This window comes from Phalangium opilio, unplaced genomic scaffold (genome assembly GCF_054372755.1).
Source record: "Phalangium opilio isolate 3A_F unplaced genomic scaffold, DU_Popi_V2 ptg000540l_1, whole genome shotgun sequence".
Classification (NCBI taxonomy): domain Eukaryota; kingdom Metazoa; phylum Arthropoda; class Arachnida; order Opiliones; family Phalangiidae; genus Phalangium; species Phalangium opilio.
The window spans coordinates 813815-834927 of record NW_028324244.1 but is presented as its reverse complement, the minus strand read 5'-3'; the positions used below and the strand labels follow the sequence as shown (position 1 = coordinate 834927).

General features: G+C 38.1%; 1 protein-coding gene across 5 annotated transcripts in view; it reads left to right on the top strand.

The window, feature by feature from the left end:
- Positions 1-21113, top strand: part of RhoGAP93B (MyTH4 and RhoGAP_KIAA1688 domain-containing protein RhoGAP93B) — a 45599-nt gene that overhangs the window by 17486 nt on the left and 7000 nt on the right. For 4 of the 5 annotated variants that reach the window (XM_089862565.1, XM_089862568.1, XM_089862564.1 and 1 more), the window contains 4 exons: positions 14595-14696; positions 18094-18232; positions 20423-20530; positions 20632-20730. In XM_089862565.1, the coding sequence (XP_089718691.1) occupies positions 14595-14696; positions 18094-18232; positions 20423-20530; positions 20632-20730 (448 nt within the window). Of the gene's footprint in view, positions 1-5021; positions 5335-14594; positions 14697-18093; positions 18233-20422; positions 20531-20631; positions 20731-21113 lie in introns of those variants that run through there. The other variant, XM_089862567.1, reaches the window with a different exon arrangement.

Here is a 21113-nt window from a genome sequence, read left to right as displayed (position 1 = left end):
AATAAAATATAGGAATTTTTAGGTTTCCCTCATAGCGTGCTTTTCCAAAAAAAAAACCTTCTTTATTTTGGTTAGTTTAAAGGGGATATTTGGGCGCGTGTTCGGGAATGATCTTTCTATTCTTCAGTCAGTGTTGCCAGGCACTACCTCCATCTTCTGGACCCGTTCAATTCGCGCCATTTCCCTTTACAATTTCGATGGTTCTCTCTATTCCCAATTCGATAAATCCCTGAAATTTCGACGCTCTATAACAACTATAGGCACCAGGAGTTCCTTCTCACCCGGAAATGTTAGCGTAAGGGCAAACTTCCTCCGCCTTTTAAGCCTTTGCTCTTTGACAGGCAAGCTCTTATTAGGCTTCGATGGCGTCTATTTAACCTGGGAATTGCTTCTAAAGTTCCTTCCACTAAATCCACCAGCACCACGTTCTGTCTCTCATTCCCCCTTTTAAAAGTTAAGTCTGAGTCACCCCCTTATTATTTTGACCCGTCGATGGTGAAGCTTCACCCAACTGCATGCCTCCATGGCTCCCTTCTTCCCGTTGCTGCGTGCAAGTGGTAAAGTTTTTAGCCCGTAACGTTCCTCTACATCATTTTTCCATTCGGAGTGTTGACCACAGTTTGAAGTTATAGACTATCCGTTTAACGTTTCCCTTTGGAGTAACGTTGTTTAAGCGTTTGAAGTTTGGTACTATTTTGAGATTGAAAATTTTGTATCGCTCTTGGTAACGATTTTACGTATAAAACCGTTATCGTTCTTCCCTGCACGGCTCTTTTGTTGGCCCTCAGGACCCGAGAACCAAGTCGAAATCGAAATGTGTTTTGGAAAAGAGAGCGAGAGCGAGAGTGAGTGAGAGAGAGTGAACAGGGAAAGGGAATGAAATCGGCGTGTAGGGATTTCCGATTGAATTTTGTGGATTTTCTAGCCGAAAATTCGCCTCTAGCTAAGCTATACCATACCATACCACACTAACGGAAGTACGTGAAACTAAGGTTATAAAATGCTAAAGTTAAGTCACTAAGGGTTGGTTGGGAATGGGGTAAATACCAGAAGTCTGTTACTCGAAGAAAACGTTAAGTTTTCCTAGCCTGTTTGGGTTTTTGGTGGTTTACCAACAGGGGATATAGAAGTGACGCGGGGAATGCTTGTAATGTCGCTATCCATGATGTTTTGAGGTGTTAGAGCTTGGACTACTTGGAGGAGGGACGTTTTATTCTGGAGTGGTATAGTTTGGGTGCTCTTTAAAACTCCTAGCATGCCTTTCGTGGAAATTTTTACTTACTAAGTCACGTGGTAAATAGAGTTCTTGTTGCTATAACCAGGTGGTACCTAAGCATAATTTATGCATAAACCTAAAACCGGGGTACTAAGGATGTAAATTTTACGACCATACGTGAGGACCCTCTCGTGTAGCTCTGTAGAGTATGATTTCTACTCCAGCATAAACTTCCCTTAGAGAGGAGATTAGGTTAGAGAAGATTGTATCGATGTCACTCAAACCATGGTCCAGTCGTCGCTAATAATTGGAGAGACAGCAGCTCTGAGTGTCCAATTATGTCAACTTTAGGCTTACCTACTTCAGTTATCGCGTGTATAGAGTTTAGGTGATGTTTAGGCTTAACATTCTGTGGGATGCCCTGGGAACATGATGTGCTGAACATTTAGGAATGAAGAGGGGAATTTTTGGCTTCCAGCTCCGTTGCGTTACAAATTCGATGTATAGAGTGATTTCAGTACCCTGCCTTTGACTGTATTACGGCCAATGGGAAGATAACATGGGATGAAACGACTCTATAGTCGTCGATATGGGAGAGAGACTGGAATTTATAGAAATGATAGAGCTACCCGGGTGGGGATAGGGAATATTGTAAATTTGACGATTTCACGGCTGTTTGATTGCCGATAAAAGGGGTCGTCGAGGTTATAATTGTGGAAAAGACTTTGGGAATTAAGGGATTCCCCGAATAATTGAACTTTGGTTTGCTCGTTTAACGTTTGCCTTTGGGGTTTACGTATGATTTAAATAATCACACCGATGGTGGTGGTTAATTCGGTTTATTGATTTATTTGTTTCGGGAGATTATAAATGTACCATAAGTTCATAAGATATGTTCCATAATAAGTTTGTCACTGGTAACTTAGAAACTGGGGCTTGTCATGAAGTGAGTGCGGTAGGTCATAGATTTGAGGTAAAGCGACGCCTGGTTTTGGGGCTGTCAAATTTGGGCTTAGTACAGACTAAATAGGACCTAGATGGAAGTCCTGCAAAATTAACAGTGTGTAGGTTATCAATTCTCGCTTGTCGTTCTGCTAAAACTAGTTATCTCGAGCTGTAAGTCTCTCAGTATCATTACGAACTTGTATAGGTAGTGTCGTACTTATGGTAGGAACATATATTATAAACTTATGTTACCGTATACGGATTTGGTTAATCGTCTTAGCCTTGAATGGCTTAAATGAATAAATAAATTAATATTATTTATCCAATATTGTTAAAACTCCGCTACCGAAGTAGCTTTTAAGCGACGTAAGTAAAACGTGGGTGCCTTTAAATGTGTTAAAAAGCGTAGTATTTTGAAAAACCTCTCCATAAAGAAATCAAGTTTTTAACTAAGTAACGCCCAATTTTTTTCTTTATTCTCCGTAATATTCGGCAACTGCGGTTTTTTTTTCTTTTTTTTTCGCGCTCTTTTATTTAATAACAATGCATCCATCTTTGCCTTGGATGTAAAATTTCAAAAGAAAAGCCAAGAGAGTATACCCCTTTTGTCACGTGAAAGCCACATTTTGTTTTCCATTCAAGAGGTTAGAAAATTACCGGAGCTTTCGCTTTAGAGTATAGATAGATTTTCAAATAAAACTAAAATAATAATAATAATAATGTCCTTTTCCTGTCACGCGATTTAAAAGAAATATGAAAAATTACTTCTGGCGCATATTGATGTCTCTTTACCCCTTTTTATTCATAAATCTTCTCGATCGTCTTTCATTGATAGTTTTTTATCAATGGCTGTAGATAGGTATGTACAGTATAGATGCTTTCAATTTTATTTTATTTTTTTGATCCGGGTTCGCAGTACCGATTAATTCTTTACCCCCCTCGAAATTTGTGTAAGTTTATTTTGAAAACTCAATTTTTCTTTAAGAATATCTGAATTTATTCGCATTTATTAAAGGGATGTCGAATGAAACTGAAACGAGACTCAGGTTAAGTTTAAAAGGGAAGTGATGAATTATTGTGTCCATCAAAGTTGGTTGGCATTCCCTTTAGTCTATACGTATTGGTCAAGCAAATGAATTTTGGTCAGTATACTGTAAAAGTCTCTCTTAGCGAAACTTAGCGTGTCACGTGTCTTTTTTTCGACGTTAGTTTTAACTGCGCATGTTCGGAGCTATAGAATATCGGCGCTGACGATGGGACAGTAGTTTTGGTTTTATAAGATTAAACCAAACTTCCCTCGCTTGATCTTTCTTGATCATTCTGTTTTAGATAGCGGTTGAACTTGAATTGCGCATGTCACAAATAATTGGTAACAACACTCTGTCCGTACACTTTAAGTTTAAGGTTTTCCATTTCATTTGGCCTTTAAAAGAGCAGTTACTTGAAGTAAAACCTGTCTCGACGGGCGGTAAAGTCTTGGAAAATCCTTCCGTTTTATGCTTAGACACCCATCGTTCTTTAGATGATACATAAGTCGTTACCCTTATACTGTCTTTAATAACTAGTTTTATATAAGAGCGCCATCTTACAGCCGCGCGGTCTTATGTGATCCCTTGATGTCCAGTTGCACTTTTTTGGCGCAGGCTCAGCAACAGTACACCGCACCACCGGTAGCTTTACATATTTAATACGTTACGTTTGTAACCTTAGACGGCATGGTATAAATAAAAGCCCTTCCATGGTGGTGCATGACTGCTCTGGTACTTGTACAGCACCGCACCGCACTTATCGGTCTCCAGGCTTTTGCCTTTTTTTCTTCCCCCTCCTCGCTTACGCAGTCTCCTTGACTTCACTTCCTGTTGGTAGGACCGCGACCGGATTTCGACTCGAGTTACTTTACTAAACGGAAGCCTTGATTTATACTCGACGAATTAATATTAACTTTAGTGTCGAGTAACACGAGGGCGGTGAGGTTTTAGTATTATTTTTTGAGACATCTGCAGACGCGGGAGTACTGTGTTTTCCGGTTAAAGGTTTTTATAAACTCCCCCGTAGTTGCAATGCTTGCATGCTTTGGTTGGTCTCGGTTTTCAATGTGACCATTTTTCCCCCTGATAGACATACCCTACTGCGTTTTACTTCGAAGAGTGTATAGCGAGTTAAATCACTGTTTTTGGATAGCTAGGCCTAATCAGAAGTTAATTGTTTCACGACGTGGGTTCTGAACGCGCTGCGTAATTACTCGAACACCGATTGTTGGAACTCCCAATTTTTGGTATCGTCTGAAAGGGAAGAAGTAGGGCTATGACGTACCCAAAGGGTTTCCCCGTATCTCTTATAGAATCAGAGAAAAGGTTATGGATATTAACTGTCATTGTAAATGAAGTAGCGTCCGTAAATTTGTTCTTTAATCTTGGAATGGACGCTTCCGGTTCAAATTTAGCTAAAACCAACTCTACCCAAGCGTAAATTATATGGACACTAAGCCTCGTAGGGGTCGATTAGGCTTAGCTAAATTGTATAAATAGGAACCAGACCACGTCACGTTGTTGAAACTTGTATGGAAAGAGAAAAAACTTTTCACAAGGAATCCTTGTTTTTTAAGGCGCGGGGCACCACATAGACATAGTACACAAGCACCCGGTCGGTCTGCAAAGTCCCTCATCATTTCGATCCCCATAAACGTTGCATGGGAACGGGAACCAGGGAATGTGCCATATTTGACCCTCTTCTATATCCATCCCCCTCCCTTCTTTCTGTCACCCCTCAAAATCCTTGTTATTACTGGGAAAAAAGAAGGCTTTTTTTGGAGGCAAGAAACGTTTCTCAGTTAGTTTTCTATTAAAGCCTCATGTCGCGGTGTTGCAAGCAGTCGCAAAGTCGCGAAAAACACTCTCCTCCACAAACCTCTTAACTTCATTGGAATTTTTGTCGCGAAAACAAAGTTGCTATATATTTTTTTCTCTTGGATTAAACAGTTTCGACGACTGGATTGGAACTTTTCAATTCGAAGTCCCGATCTTTTTGCGCGACATCTTGGTTGCGTGTTGTTGTTATTATACTCTTTTTCCGGGTTTCGGTTTAACTTTGTAACTCCGGAAATTGGATCTGTCCCTTGAGTTCCTTGCCAACTATATAGGGCTCTGCACCGACGTTATAGTTTTCAAACAATGGTATGGATTCATTTCATATTTTTCAATGCCTGCTTGATGACGTATATCAAACATAAATTATTAGGCGAATTTCTTGCGCGTTTGTGCATGCATGGTACGGATGGGGTTTCATTTCTTAATTAATTAATTAGGTTGTTTTGTGTGTAATCTTAATTTTAGAAGTTAGGCGCCGTGGGCACTTCTCAAACCGATTAATTGTATCCCCGTTTGTATGGTTGCAAATGCAAAAGACCCAAATATTAAGATGATTCAGTAACCCAAAGATTTGTAGTAGTTCTTAACATAGTTATGATTTAAAAAAAATAGTAATTTTCTTACTCACTACAAGACCTAGGCTTAGGCCTAACGTTTATTCAATTGTTCTTGTTAATATAACCAGGTGGCGCCTAAAGTAGGGTAGAGGCGATAAGGGTGTAAATTTTGCGACCATGCATGGAAGGACCTTCTTGAGTATGATTTCGACTCCAGTATCTTCCCTTCTCAAAGATAAAACTTAAGTATGGTTACTACATGTTGTGCGCTCCTCGGAATTGATCTTATTGGAGAATACCGTTTGAAGTTAGGAGGCTGCAGTATTCAAAGCTCGGGGTTAGGGTTAACGTTAAGCCTAATTCTATACAGTATTGACGGGAGGTTCTTAGGCATAAGCAGACTTGTATTACGGGGAATTAACCGAGTAACTAACTTTGCGAGTCATTTGTTAAGCAAATAAGCCAGTTATAGACGAAATGTGCGTTCGTATGTATTTGTAAGGGGTTTGTTGAGAGAGATAGAGAGAGAGGCGATTCGCTAATTAATTAATTTAGAAAGGAATGGTGCGTTGGTTGAACTCTCTCGCTATTATTAAAGCGTGACTCGCTGGCTAGTTGGCGGCAATATTAGTGTTTATTGTGAAGGGACGAAACGAGAAACCTTCCCTTGCTAAAGAGAATGAAACTTTTATTAATAAGACGTAGGCGTCAAATTACCATCTCAAATGCGTTTTGCCGACGACGGTCTTCCCTTTTCCCGCCTTCTATAGATGGACCCCCAAGTGCATGGGCGGTTTTATGGATACATACACTTTTGTGTGTAATGTTATACGAAGCAATAACTCTATCCCCTCCCTCTCTCTAGCTTTTTCTTTAATTTAAATATGCCGCATTTAAGGTGTTTAGTTTTATACTTAATTGGAGTTTTTGATGTATAGGAACGTTGAATAGTCCCTAAAGTTTACCTGAGGTTTGAGGCTTGGGTTGTAATTCGGTCGCCTTACCTGAAATATTTTGAAATGTGATTGTACGAGATTATTTTTTATTGTTGCATGTTAGGTTATGTTGGGTTTATGCAAACCTGGTGAAACGAACCTGGAAATGTTAGGGAAATAAATTGTTGAATAAAACGGGGAAAACTCAGGGAAATTTGTGAGGTTTGAGTAAGTTTGCCCCAAAGGTGTTGCTCAAACTAAAAATAATCACTTCCGCAGTTTATGTAAGTGACCTTGCACCTGGAAATATCAGGGAAATATATCTGGGAAAACCTGGGAATTTCAGGGAAATCGGTTTTCCAAAAGTTGTATCATTTAACCCTGTCTAAATAACCGTGCTAATTTATAAGCGTTTCAAATTCAAACAAATGATAATTAAAATCAAAGTTACGATCATAAAACATATAGTGGGTGTTGTATAAATATAGCAACACCCATTCCGCATAACCCCTTTTCAAAAAAATCGAAATGACCTTTAATAATAATTAATATTCGCATAGCATAGCAGGATTAGTTCCCCTTATCAAAATTAGATTTTTTATAATCTATGAAAAGCGGGTGGAGTCTCCCATTTCTTCTTCTTCTTCCTTAAGTTTTAAGCTTCTAATTACTCTCCCGTAACAATGGTTAGTCATTGTTACTTTATGCTAACGAAGCGTGGAGGTGGTTACTTTGTTGGTGTATACACCTCGAGTATATACACGAACCATGCACCATGCACGTTTATAAAAGAGAACAGTTTGTCTTTCTCGATTCTTTCTTGAATGCATCTGCACGCGGATTTAGAAAAAGGAACTCTTATTTTATTTTTTTATTTTACTTCCGTAATCCCTTTTACCGTATAAATTTAAACCTTAAGTTTTCTTTCATAGAAAAACACACACACATATGTACGACCTCATAGCATTAATTATTTCGATTGGGGGGCCTAGGATTTTCTTTTGAAATATCCGAGGATTTAGAGAAGAGAAACTAAGCCTTTCCTAAGCCCCCCATTGCAAGGAAAAAGTATATACATCTTGGAGGGCAAAAGTGGGAAGGAGAAGTGGAAATATCCATACCTATAGCGTAGCCTCTGTACCCCCATCTGATGGCAATGGCAATGAACCTCAGTGGCGTTTTGATAGCGTCGTACATTAAAAACCGATTTGTAAACGTATACAATGCCCCCTGTGGCTTAAAAATAGAAGAGTAGAATAATTCGTGAAAACTAGCTTCTATTTTTAATGGCGCTAGACGGCAGTGCTTAACAATCCAGGTAAAGGCGTGCGCGAGGTATTCTGGGAGACTTTCATTACGGCACATGGCCCGCAACGTTGCTACTCCATCTCACCTCTTACCTCCAAGTATACGTTCCTTGTTATTGATTTGCAAGCATGTAATTCAGGTATTTTTCTGGGAAACTCAAAATGAGTCGGAAAAGGAGACTGACTACCTGTGCACAAAATGAATCACGCGTGCAGTAGTATACCTGAAATCTAGCCAACTTTTATTTATTCACTGTCGTCGAGTTTGTCATGAAAGATTGTTTTAGTCGGCGTAATAAGAAGGACCTAACTGCAAAGTGTCCGCGAAAGAGCACGTGGGAAATTTAAGTAATGACGTACGTATCCCGTGACGTAAATGCTTTCAATTCACGGATGTAGGAAATTCGGAATTAATTTGTATTTTTTTTTCTAAGCCTCTGTCGCCCCCAAAATAAGTTAACAAAGTGTCTATTTGTTCGCAAATTTAACTACAGTAGCGTACACGCCCCATAGTATGGATGGTTCTGTCTCTATAAACAATTTGAACTGGTTTTTACAGTAAAGGTTCACGACAGCTATACGATTAAATATATTTTATTTAAAAGAAAAAAATTTAACAACAAATCCTTTTTAGTTTTTACGCCATGTTATTGAAAAAACCGGAAGTAGAGAAAACCAGTCTCTTCCCGTTTGGTTTCCTATCTCTCCAGAAAAAAAATACAATACATTATAATATAATATAATATACAACTACCAAAAAGGTTAACTCCAAAACAAGCTCCGGGTTTATCTAATTTGTTAAATAAAATTTCGTCGTATCGGTGCTAGTGCGAGTGCTAGCTGCTTAGTAATTGAAAGCGTGCCTTCCGAAGTTCAGCTATAGATAGATAGATGGTACTTGGTTAAAACATGCATTCAGCGTCGGGGCCTCTTGCCGATGAGAAGACACAAACGTTGTTACAACGTCCTGGATATACGGAGTCGTCTTTAAGTACCACCACCAACTTAGCAGCCAAAAGAAAGTTTTTGTGTTCTACAGTTCGCGGAGACGTTTCATTGCGGCGGTTTCAAAGATGCTCTTCTTCTCCTTCTTACCCCTAGTGAATGTCTTTCATTCTAATTCTAAATTTAATCTTTACTCGACGAAGTTGTTGACGACGGTTTGTTCGTTGGGTCCTCGCGATCTGTACGGTTTAGCTATTACGATTAATTTAAAATATATAAGAAGAACACATGCTGGCATCATGGTGGAATTCGACACGTAGGTCCAAGGATTCGTGGTGGTCTTGGTCCGGTTGGATGTGGCTTAATTGTTGTAGGACGTACGGCGCGGGTACGGGTCAAAGTGTTAACAATGTTAATTGCATCGTGGACAATAATAATTCAAACTGTACCTGCAGGTTTGTTGGTTTGTTGATTTCATTGACTGTTTACTAAACCTAAATTTTCGTTTTAAATACTCGAAACTACGCGTGATGGTTCAAGGGTTACGGAGTGTTACCTTAAGTATACAGAGAGTGAGTTTTTCTAAACGTTTTAAGTCAGTAAGGGAACGAGTGGTATGATGAGAAGATGAGTGGGTTATTTCGGAATGTCATCACCCTGAAAAATGAAGGGGGTGTAGTGTTTAATTTTATCGTGCGCGCCGCCGTACAAAGTTCAACTTCAAATACCCCCTCACTATACCTAATGTTATTGGATATATAATCTGCTTCTTATGTTTTTTTGGCGCCAATCCAACACATCCTTTTATTGGGAACCCTTCCAAAGTTTGGTATGCACTAGTGGATGGATCTTTAATGGATGACGCTTTCTTGGGTTTTGGACATAGCCTAAGAGTTTGTTATATTGATATTGAGGTAAAATTAGTTGAAAAATTGCTCGTCGAACTTGGGAATCATTATAAATTTGGTCCGTTACAATAACGCGTGCCCAGTTGTCGATATTTAGGCTTGAACAATTTCCGTTGTAGTATTTGTAAAAAGTTTGGATTGGCTTCACGCTGACAAGATAAGCCATCCGTCTGCCGATTTAAGTTGTCGTCCAAACCAGGTGTTTTAGATTTTTTTCCTCCTGTTTACAAAGTCTTTATTACTCGAGCATAAGTTTATAAGATATGTTTCATAAGTATGACGCTTCCTATACTCCGTAATGCTACTGAGAGACTTACAGCTCAAGCTAGTTCTAGCAGAACGACAAGCGAGAATTGAAGTACTATCCACTCGGTTGGTTAATTTTGCAGGACTAAGCCTTTGACGCCGCCAAAACCAGGCGTCGTCGCTTTACCTCGAATCTATGACCTACCTTATTCACTTCATGATGAACTCCATTTTGTAACTAGTGACGAACTTATGAAAACATATCTTATCAACTTATGCTCGAGTCGCACAATTGCTATGTCCCTCATATACTGAATGAACTTACCACCTCCACCACCTTTCGTCGCATGCTTTTCAGCAGACCATACTTTTTCAAACCACCCTTCACAATTAAGATCATCACAATTTGTAAAATCCTTTCTCGTGGGGTCCAGGAACGCGTTTAACAATAACGGGGCTAGAGCTCTTTTTGCGTATAATTTAACTCCGCCGAATTGAAAATTGCAAAGAATAGAAGTGTGTAGAAATTTCACAACGATTATTCAAGTAGTGGGTGCATTCGGGGGGCCAATGGAGACCGGTGGCGTGGTGTGAAGGGGGGCCCATGGAGTACACTTTTACCGAGTGGCGCATGCACCAGGCGGGGTCCTGCCATTTATCAACGGGGACAGCTGCTGCGTTATGCCACGCGCCATTTATCCCTAGACCATCGTTCTCGGCGTTGGTTCTCTCACTCTATTCTCTTACTTGTACCACTATTTAAACTGCTTATATCCTTAGAACTATCCAGGAACTTTTGAAAAATCCATTTAGAATATACCCCCCTCTGAGCAATTTTTACATACGCCATCACCTTTCTGAAGGCAGCCATTTTTATTTTTCAATGAAGGATCGTCTGTCTTTATCTCTCTTTGGGATTTTTAAACTTTTAAGGGGAGATATCTACAAAGATGAGCTAAAATTTAAATTTTTGTCAAGCCATAACGAATTTTCTGAAAATGTTTAGTCCGTTTTGTATCCCAATCCCCTTGAGTTTAATTTAAGAATTTAAATATTTTACTCCTTCGGGAAGGGGGTAGGCTAGGGTTTTAAAGGATCCGTTATCAATCTAAAGATTGTTTACTTTAGTAACGGAATTATTTAAATGCTTAAAAGGGACTTCAAAGAACGCAGCGGCGGGGTGGGTATAAATTATATGAAATACGTCATTAGCACGTGACTAAAGAGAGGCGTGGTCCAAAGAAACTTATTTTATTTCGAAAACTATCACCCATTTTGGGGAAATAGCGCGAAAACAAGGACTAGGTGTTCAGTCCCACTCAATACGGAGTCTTTGGATGTTGGAATCACGTGGTGCGTGTGACATAATACCCTGTGTTAACTTTGAAGCCACTTTAATACCAAATTTCTCCAGTGAAAGTTAAAATTCACACAACCTTATCTCGCTGTCATCTTCCCTTTTTATTTGATAATTTTTAAATTGCGTAAGAAATAAAAAAGACTGGATTAAAATATTAATAAGGGACAAAAGGTTAAATTATAATTGGTTTAATGTGTCAATTTATTTTTTAATTGTTTTTAACTATAATTAATTCTTCTTCAAGGTAAAGTTAAATTGATATTTAAAAAAAGCTCCCTTCTTTCTTCCAAATTAAAGTTTTGCATTAAACAATTTTTATTTTATTAATTTTTTTTAAAGTTGAGAGAAAAGATTATATAGAAATAAAATGATAAAAAAATTCAGCACCGGAAACTCTTAGTATCCCGTCATCACCGCCGGCTATTCCATTATCCCATCCTCTCCTTGCTGCCCCATCAAGTACAAAGCTATAGTTAGTCTGTCCTCTTACCTGTTTTTGACCTTTTACCAAATTACAACCAGCGGCATCAGAGTAAAGAAGAAAGCTTGTTAAGATAGCAAGCTAGGTTCCCAAACCTTTTAAATTTTATTAAGAACATTTATTAAATCTATATATACAACTACTAACGAGTTTTGAAAAAAAAAAAACACCTTAATGGTATCAGACGCCATGCGGCTAAAAGCATTTTCTTACAATAGAATCAAAAACTTTGTGTGAGCTTAGCAATGGAGGGAGAACAAGTTTCGAGCTAATATTGCGTGGAAACCGAGTTACGCGCTAATATCCTTCCGTTTTCTATTAGATATACAGTTGACTAGTGGCACCCAATGGTATTTGCTAGTAAGGAATAATACAGTCAAAGCTGGGAGACTGCCATTACTCTATATCGCCTTTTATTTTTAGTGTAGACCGCGTATAAAGGCAGGGAATATACGTTTCTAATAACACTAGAAAATAAATTTTGGTAGGCTTTGTTTACGGTTTATTCTTACGTAGAAATTGTATTAAAAAAAGCTTTGAATAGTTCTCCTTATGTACGGGGTTTGTTCATTTTAAATTAGTTAATAAAGGAGTTATAGTTAGTCTTGTATTGTAAACCAATGTTACGCTATTTAATCCGTATTCTCTTCTCCGAGCGAACAAATTTTCTTTTTGAGTGTTCGCGGAGAAAAGATGAATAAAGAGAAAGGCGGGGAAGACTTAAATCTCAACCCTTTTGATAGCTTAATATCCCTGTTCATCCTTTCCCCAAGGACACGATTCTCATTGTCCATGCAACTGTATACGTAACGTTATTCTCCGAAGGGCACGCTATGCAAACTTAATACTTTTTCTTTCTTGTTTTTTGTTTCCACGTAATTTTAGGCGCTTTCTCCGCTATGTGACGTCACATATTCGTTCCTTGTTTAATGATGCTATTTCCTGTCGCGGTTCTTAATATTATATTTCGTTTTTAGGTTGGTTCGTTGGTTTGATAGTAAAAAGAATACGCGCGTAAACTTTTCTCTTACGCGGATTTCACGCGATTATTAATTAAAAAAACCGTCGTAATGTTGTTTTGTCATGAATAATTTCATTTTTACCCTTGAGTATTTTATTTCTAATTTGATCTTCGGAAGGATCGTGAACGAGGGGTTTCCGACATTTACACTAAATCCCGTACGTTTCTCGCGAAATCTTTCAAATAAAATCACGAAATCTTTGAAGAAATCACGAAACCAAAGAGGAAATAACGAAACCTTTGGTGAAGAAATCACAAAATCTTCGAAGAAATCACAAAATCTTCGAAGAAATCACGAAACCAAAGAGGAAATAACGAAACCTTTGGTGAAGAAATCACAAAATCTTCGAAGAAATCGCAAAATCAATGAAGAAATCACGAAATCTTTGGAGAAATCAAAGAAGAAATCCCAAAATCTTTGGCGAAATTAATGAAGAAATCACGAAATCTTTGGAGAAATCAAAGAAGAAATCCCAAAATCTTTGGCGAAATCAATGAAGAAATCACTAAATCCCTTACGCTTTTTTTTTTTGAATAATATTTGTTTTAAACCTATACTGTATTATAAAATATTCTTGTAAGGTTTGGATCAATTATAGGGATTGTTTTTCTCGCGCGTTCTCGAGACTTTTCCCGCTCAGCACAGTTCACCCAAGTAACCTCATTTTTTGACAAAACCACTAGCTCGCGCGTACTTCGGCGTTTCATCCGTTGGTCCGGGAGGACCGGGACTAGCCAAGGAGAAGAATCCCAGTTCAGTTTGGTTGGCGCTATTTGGTTTAGCGGCTTTAGAGAGAGCGGGTGTTGTGTTTTAACGCCCTCCTGTATTTGATAATTAGTCAGTCGGACCACGACGGTTTTCTGGTTTACCGCGCTAAGCTGATGACGCGGGTATTTCGCCACCAATGGTTATTGTTGCATATTTTAAGAGTTTTAACTTAAGCCCTTTTTAGGGTTCAACGTTTTCGAATAATCGATCGGTAATTAAACGTGTTTGGTTTTGTTGTGTTGCGGGAAAACGGTTTCGCAGATTGTTGTAACTTCTTTTAAATATGAGGTAATTAGTATTTCGGTTTGTTTATACATTTATGAGTGATTATTATTAAGTGACAACAAACATCTGTGTGTGTATTTGTTAAGGAAATGTTTAAGTTTGTATTTGTTTGAAAGTTTTAAGCAATTAGGTTTGTGTATTATATTAGGTTGGGTATGTGGTAGGGTATTCTGTTTATGACCTTGTATCAAATAGCCATCAAAGTTAGCACTGAATTAATCAAACTGAACCGTGCTGACTCACCAACGTTCTGGCAAAAACCAAAAAAGGCTAGAACATCAATTTTTAAAGCATTTAATATGCAAAATTACTTTTTTACGCGTACTGTAATGTACTTTAAACAAATTTAATAGCGACCTATTTCGAAATCTAATATATTATTAAAAATTCCGTTAAAAAAAAACAAATTCGAACATCTTCGATATATATCTCCGTTATGCATCGTAGTATATTGCTCTAATTATTTTTTTAATATAAACGGCCATATATCTCCAGAACTTCCCAAGGAATTTTTTGAAGCTCAAGAGGAATTTATTTCGGTTGCATGATGCGTACATGGTTTTTATTTTTCTGTTTAGAGATGGTTTTCTGCAAAGAAAAAAAGGCAATTTACTCTTTTATTATCCCTTTTCTTACGAGATAGAAACTTACAACAACGCGGGCTAGAAAAATATAAAAAAAAAAACATAAATAATTCAGGACTAATATTTTTTCTCCATCTTTATTTTTTCTTCTTATTTCTTGTTGTTTAGGGTGGAGTGGGTGGAGATTATTGAACCGAAGACGAAGGAGCACATGTACGCTAACCTCACCACTGGAGAATGCGTTTGGGATCCTCCACCCGGAGTCCAAGTGTAAGTCGTAACCTCTTTACCTCAATTTTTAAAGGTATAATTAAACTGACTATGTTGAAAGACCGAAATGTCTCAGAATTTTAAGGGCTTGCCCCGCCCCCTTCGTCGTAACAAAATATTATACAAGTCGCGCGCCATCTTTCAGGCTCACTTGGTTGGCCAATTTGAAATATTACTTGAGGAAGGAATGCATACTTCTACTAGGAATAATTGTTTCCCCATATCTCCAAGGTTATTTTTGTGGGCTGGGCTTGACTACAATCCGTCAAGCCTGATAATTCTGAAGGCGTCTTTCAAACTGTCGTTTCATTGGTTAATAGCAACGCTAGGTGCAACTGACAGCGAGATATTCGCGATGTAAAATTAGTCTAGCTAGCTCTTCCCACAAAATAAGCTTAGATACGTTGAGAAAACAGCTACTTAATGGTTCCTTTTGGTGGTTTCGTCACTGATCTGTGTCATTTCAGTTTATAGGCCAGATATTTAGATATTAAACGTTTTTGAAACCAAGAATAAACACCTTCTCGTTATAGAGTCAGTGAGTACGTCCCAAAATATAATTTGTTGTTTCAAATGGGAGTTCAACCCTTTTCCCGCGCTGACGCTCTAAATTTAGAAGCTCTATTAGTAGTAGATACATCTTAGGCGCTTCTTAAAAACCACCCCTGACTTAAAAATAAGAATTACGTAATTATAGTGTAAAGAGTTTAGAGAATTAAACTATAGAGTACATTACCCTTTGTAGAAGAAGAAGAAGATGAAGAGTTGTCTTTATAGTTTAAGTTCATCCACTTTCATAAAATCATATTTATCTCTGGTTGTTGCTGGCCCAACCCAGGCTGGCATGCAGCCCCAATTTTTATAGGCGTTGCAGTAATCTACAATAAGAAGCGCGCCACTTTAATACTTGATTATCTTATTTTGACGAGCGTAGAAAACTTAATAAACTCCCTTTTTAGGGTAGTCTAGATTGATGGCGAAGGAGTGTGAAATAAAGAATTGCTTTTTAGTTCTTGATTAGACCAAGAAGCGATATCTAGTTTATTAGGGAGAAGGTATAAGATGCCTAAGTATTCGCGCGCCTTAGTCCCAGTCCCCCTTTCAAAATACAAGGGGGGACGTAAAAGGAGCCCCGGGCTATTTCGCCTCTCCTCAGTCGGAAAATATGACTGTAATTTTCGTCATTCGCGTCGCGCTGACGTGCACGAGTTTTCAAGAACCAATGAGATGCATGCTGGTTGTAATTTAGAGGCTGCGGGAATTAACTCCGGACCTACGTTTGTTTGGACTGGAGATAAAGCTAGATTATAAATGTGGGGCGAATTTATACCATCTCCCTAATAAACTAGATATCACTTCTTGATTAGACCAATTGTATTTAATTTCTCGTAACGAATTGGGTGATTTTTCTTGATTTAAAAGAACTATCTGCCCTCGTAAGATGGTTGACTTATGTTAAAGTACATAAACTGGTCAGGGTAATGACGCGATACAAAATGGTATCGTCAACAATTGAATAACTAAATTAGAAGTCGAGAAATTAGGCGCTAAACGTTCAAGGCATACCTAGGCTACGCTTTCTTGGGCAGATAGGTTGGTCCTTTCTATACTAACTGCTACATATCGGTTCCACTCCATTATTGCTTCAGACAGCTGGGAATCCAGGGAAGTGGGGCCAAAAATCAATCAATGTAGTTGTAGAATAAGTAAGGGTATGGCCCTGCTGCCGTTTTAGGTTTTTTTGCCATATACATAAAGGATAAGGCCGAAGGGTCAGAGGTCACCCAAGGGATCGAGATGCGTCGTACCATCCGCGTTTGGAGGCGGTTGGTTTTTTTTCTTTCTTTTATTTATTCACTTAAACCTTCTAACCTCCTTCTGTATTATGGATTAGAGAAATGGCGGTTAATGTTATATCACCTTGGGTTTTAACGGTGTCGTACCGAAAGGGCTGCCATTTCTTGATCTAACAACCCACCAGCCTAGCCTGTATGGGATATGTATGTCTCTTAGGATGCGTTATTTCGTTATGATGATGGAGATACCGGTACCAGACAGCTACCTAGTCCAGAGTAGACTGCCAAGAAAATTGCCGCATTTTTTTTATCTATTGCAATATGCACTTCATAGGGATTGGACACTAAAAAATTCAAACTGTATATCAGAGTTGTATTAATATTATTATTATTATTATTGAAAATTTGCTTTGAGAAGTTAAAAATTGAGCTAGTATCCGACCTCTTTACTATTCTTGGGTATATGAAAAGAAAAAGTAACTTTCCTTTGGGGTTTTAGGGGGTTTATGATATTGATGCATTGTTCCCATATGATCGGGAGGGGGGAGGTAAATAAATGGAAAAGGGGTTTTTTGTAGAGACGCGAGGGATGCTGGGAAAAGAAAGGAATTGATGATGATTCTGACCCTATACTGATCCTATGTTTTCTTCATTTATTTACTGGTTTTGATCTCTCTTTTTCTTTTTTCGCTCTCTTTCTCTATATTTTTCTCTATCGTTTTGTGAGAAATTGTATTGTTGCGATATATTTATTGAAAAGAATCGAGGCAACGAAAGCGTTGTTTTGTTTGAGAGCCAAAAATTCTCAATTTTATTAAGAACTGTCTGGATTTTGAAATGGGTTGGAACAAAAAGTGATTTGGTTAGGCCTCGTAGCATTTCGGTAAACGCAAAATTTTGCGCCTTGGAAAGTTGGCCAATTTTCCATAAGGTGATCAGTTAGTTGATCACTGATCAGAGCTTTATTTTGGGGGTGTGAATCACCCTGTATAGTTTCTGTGTACGAAAGGCTTTTTCTTAAGAGTGCGGCGCTAGTTGTAACATAAGTTCATAAGATATGTTCCATCCCTAAGTTTGTCGGTGGTTATAAACTGGAGCTTGTCATGAAGTGATTGAAGTAGATCATAGATTCGAGTTAAAGCGAAGACGACTGGTTATGGCGCTGTCAAAGGCGGCTTAGTAATGCAGACTAAATAGGACTAGATGGAAGTCCTGCAAAACTAATTAACCAACCGAGTGTAGTACTTCAGTTCTCGCTTGTCGTTCTGCTAGAACTAGCTCGAGCTGTAAGTCTCTCAGTAGCATTGCGAAGTATAGGTATTGTCATACTTATGGAAGGAACATATCTTTTGAACTTATAGTTTAGTTTATTTTCAAGTCGGAACTTCCTCCTGCAATAAATTGCAATTGGTTTTTACTTTGAGGTTGTGGGGGGAATGAAATTCAAGTTGAATCGAAGTGGGTTTTTATTTTGTTGGTTTTTGAAAATTACGACCTATACTCTTCTATTTTTTTACGATTTTGTTGCGGCAGTTTTTTATTACTATCTGTCGACTTAAAGTTCTTACTCTTATTTCTTTGTTTTATGATTATCTATATAGAAAAAAGACTGACGACAACCAGTGGTGGGAACTTTACGACCAAAATACAGCCCGCTTCTACTATTACAATGCCAGTAGTCAAAAAACAGTTTGGCATAGACCGCAAAACTGTGATATCATTCCTCTCGCCAAATTACAGGTAATTACAAATTAATTAAAATAAGTTTTTTTTTTGTTTTTTTGTTCCTTCCTCCTCCCCCCTTTCATTTGTTCAAAACCTATACTTGCCAAAAAAGGTAGACTTTCATTACTTCATTAAAATATTGGTAGCAACATAAGTCTATAAGATATGTTCCCCATAAGTATAACACTTACTATACAAGTTCGTAATGCTAGCGACTTACAGCTCAAGCTAACTGGTTCTAGCAGAACGACAAGCGAGAATTGAACTCCTACACTCGGTTGGTTAGTTTTGCAGGACTTCCATCTATAGTTCCTATTTAGTCTGCATTACTAAGTCTTTGACAGCGCCAAAACCAGGCGTCATCGCTTTACTTCGAATCTATTACCTACCTCATTCACTTCATGACAAGCTCTAGTTTCTAAGTTACCAGTGACAAACTTATGGTGAACATATCTTATAAACTTATGGTAGGTAGCTAGCACCTAGTATGTAATTAAAATCAAGAAGTACCCGGACGTTTTGTATAGTTGAAACCAGTAATGGGATGTATTTAAACTTATCCATAAATTAATAGAGAATTTTTGCATTACATCAACTCTCGGGGATCCTTTTTATTACACGCTAATTACGAAAATGCGTTCCGCCTGACCTAATTTTTCCTCTTTAATTCTTTTTTTACAATTAACAGGACCCAAAATAATTTTTTTACCGTTACAATTTTAATTTCTTTCAACGTTGAGGTTAACTTATTATCGGACAGTGTTACGGTTTTCTTTTCCCACTTACCTCAGCGCGCCTCGGTTTCTCTCGTTTATTGAAAGTACATACAGGAGGCCGCCGCGTGTGTTTTTACATATTCGGAAGTCAGGCGAATAAATACTTTTAAAGGAAAAAGATGCAACCATCCGTTAAACTCCTCCTCCATCAACCAGCATTCAACGTTCAACGTTGTACCTTTGTTTTTTTCCCGCGAAATACCTTTGCTTTTTACCAAATGTATCGCGTTTCCCGTTGCCGAAAGTCGATTTTATTAAAAGCGGCTAGAAGTTAATTAGATGAAGTGAAATCGTCCCCCAAGTGTGTTTCTGTAAGGTCTAAGGGGGATGTAACTTCTGTCTCCATTTTGCCACAAGGGACACCGTTTTTAAGTTATATTTGGAGTGTTTTAGGCATGACCCCTTAATTAAATTAGAAATCCTTGTCTTAGAACATCAAGACCTTTCAGAAACACCCTGTATATTGACCTCCGTGACCCCGGGAGTCAAAAATTAAATCATGATTTCCATTGTTTACTACGATTTGTAAACTTCTGCCTGCCCCTATATAGAAAAGTCTTTGATTGTAAGAAACATGACGAAGTATGTTAGAATGAAAAGTTGAAGTAGCTAGGTACCCTTCAAAAATTTTTCAAATCTCAGGCGGTGGTCTATTAGCTGGTCTTATCAGTTACCAGGGGGTATTTTGTGGCGATGCCATTGAAACCATTAACCATAAACTGGCTAACCAAAAAATTTCCCTTTTAACGGTACCCACGTCACCCCCTTGGGAAAATTGTGAAGAGTTCTTCTCTCCACTCTGAATTTTTGAGGTGAAATTCCTGGTACCACGGTATGAGAGGGAGGAGGACCAAGAGGAGGTAGGGATGGCTCTCTCCCTCTCTTGCTCTTCTACATCCCGCATCTAAAGGGATCGTATGAAGGATTGGAAGAGGCTGGGGATAAATTTTTCCGAAATAAAAGAGATGGGGTCGTCTTTGCTTCAGGGTTTTGGGGGTTTTTGGAGGCCCTATACCCTCTCTGCTAAAAGAAAAAGATGGTTCAGAGAAAGTTTATATTTGGATCACGTTGAACTGAAAAGCGATCCCCGAGAGTTCCCCGCGTGTTTTGGAATTCTCATTAGAGCCTTAAAAGAAAAAAAAAAGTAACGGAGAATTACTCCTAAGAAGGCTTTTCTTTTTTAACCCCTTAAGGATTATAAGAGGTAGAAGATATTTTTCATTTTTTCGTCCCCCCAAAGTGTCATCTCGAACTTTTTGTTCTCTCTTTATTCCCTGACCATAAGGCACCGACCAGTATCGCATTTTTTCTTTACAAGATTATTGGCAATATATATAGCCAATAAACTATCATTGAATTGTCTGTCGTTCGTTTGTTTGTCGTATTGCGTCGAACTACAAAATATTTCACTTAATTTTTAAAATGACAGACACTGAAACAAAATACGGAGGTTCAAGATGAAGAAGACAATAAAATTAATATTAAAAAAGAGACTGTAGCCACTCAAACCAACACGAAAGGGCTGGTGCGTGCTCCGGTAATGAAATTAACTTTTGGAGATTTTAGAATTCAGTTCAGTAACTTAGTGTGCGGTCAGTTTTTTTAATCCTTTTGCATTATGTACTTAACTATTATTAGGTAAGAGAGGCTGTATCAAACAATAGCAATAGAAGCGTTCGTTCCATCACTATATCAACTCAAACCAGCCCAGCTTCGTCACCGAGGGAACGTCGCAAAGTAATATGAAAAAAAAAAAAAAATTCCTACATTTTTTGCCTCGACTTTACCTAATTTTAGTAATCCATCATCATAATCAGGTTGACATTGTTTCCCCCTTTACTAGCGTTATTCCCTGTGGTAGAAATTTTCGTCCTTACATTATCCTTTTTCCTAGGACGTCCTAAGGTGTCATTTCTCAAAGATAGTCGCGAATATTTGACTTTCCTTGTTAGGTTTTTGTATAAAGGATTATGTCGCCCTTCCGTTAATGTAATGAGTTTTTCCTCTCGATAATTTAGCTTTGATGAAATTTGAAGTCTCTTTTTCTCTTTACTCGCCCTAATTTTGCGTTAGCCATAAATCATTGGGGGTGAAAGAGAATTTGGGTATTTAATCCGAAA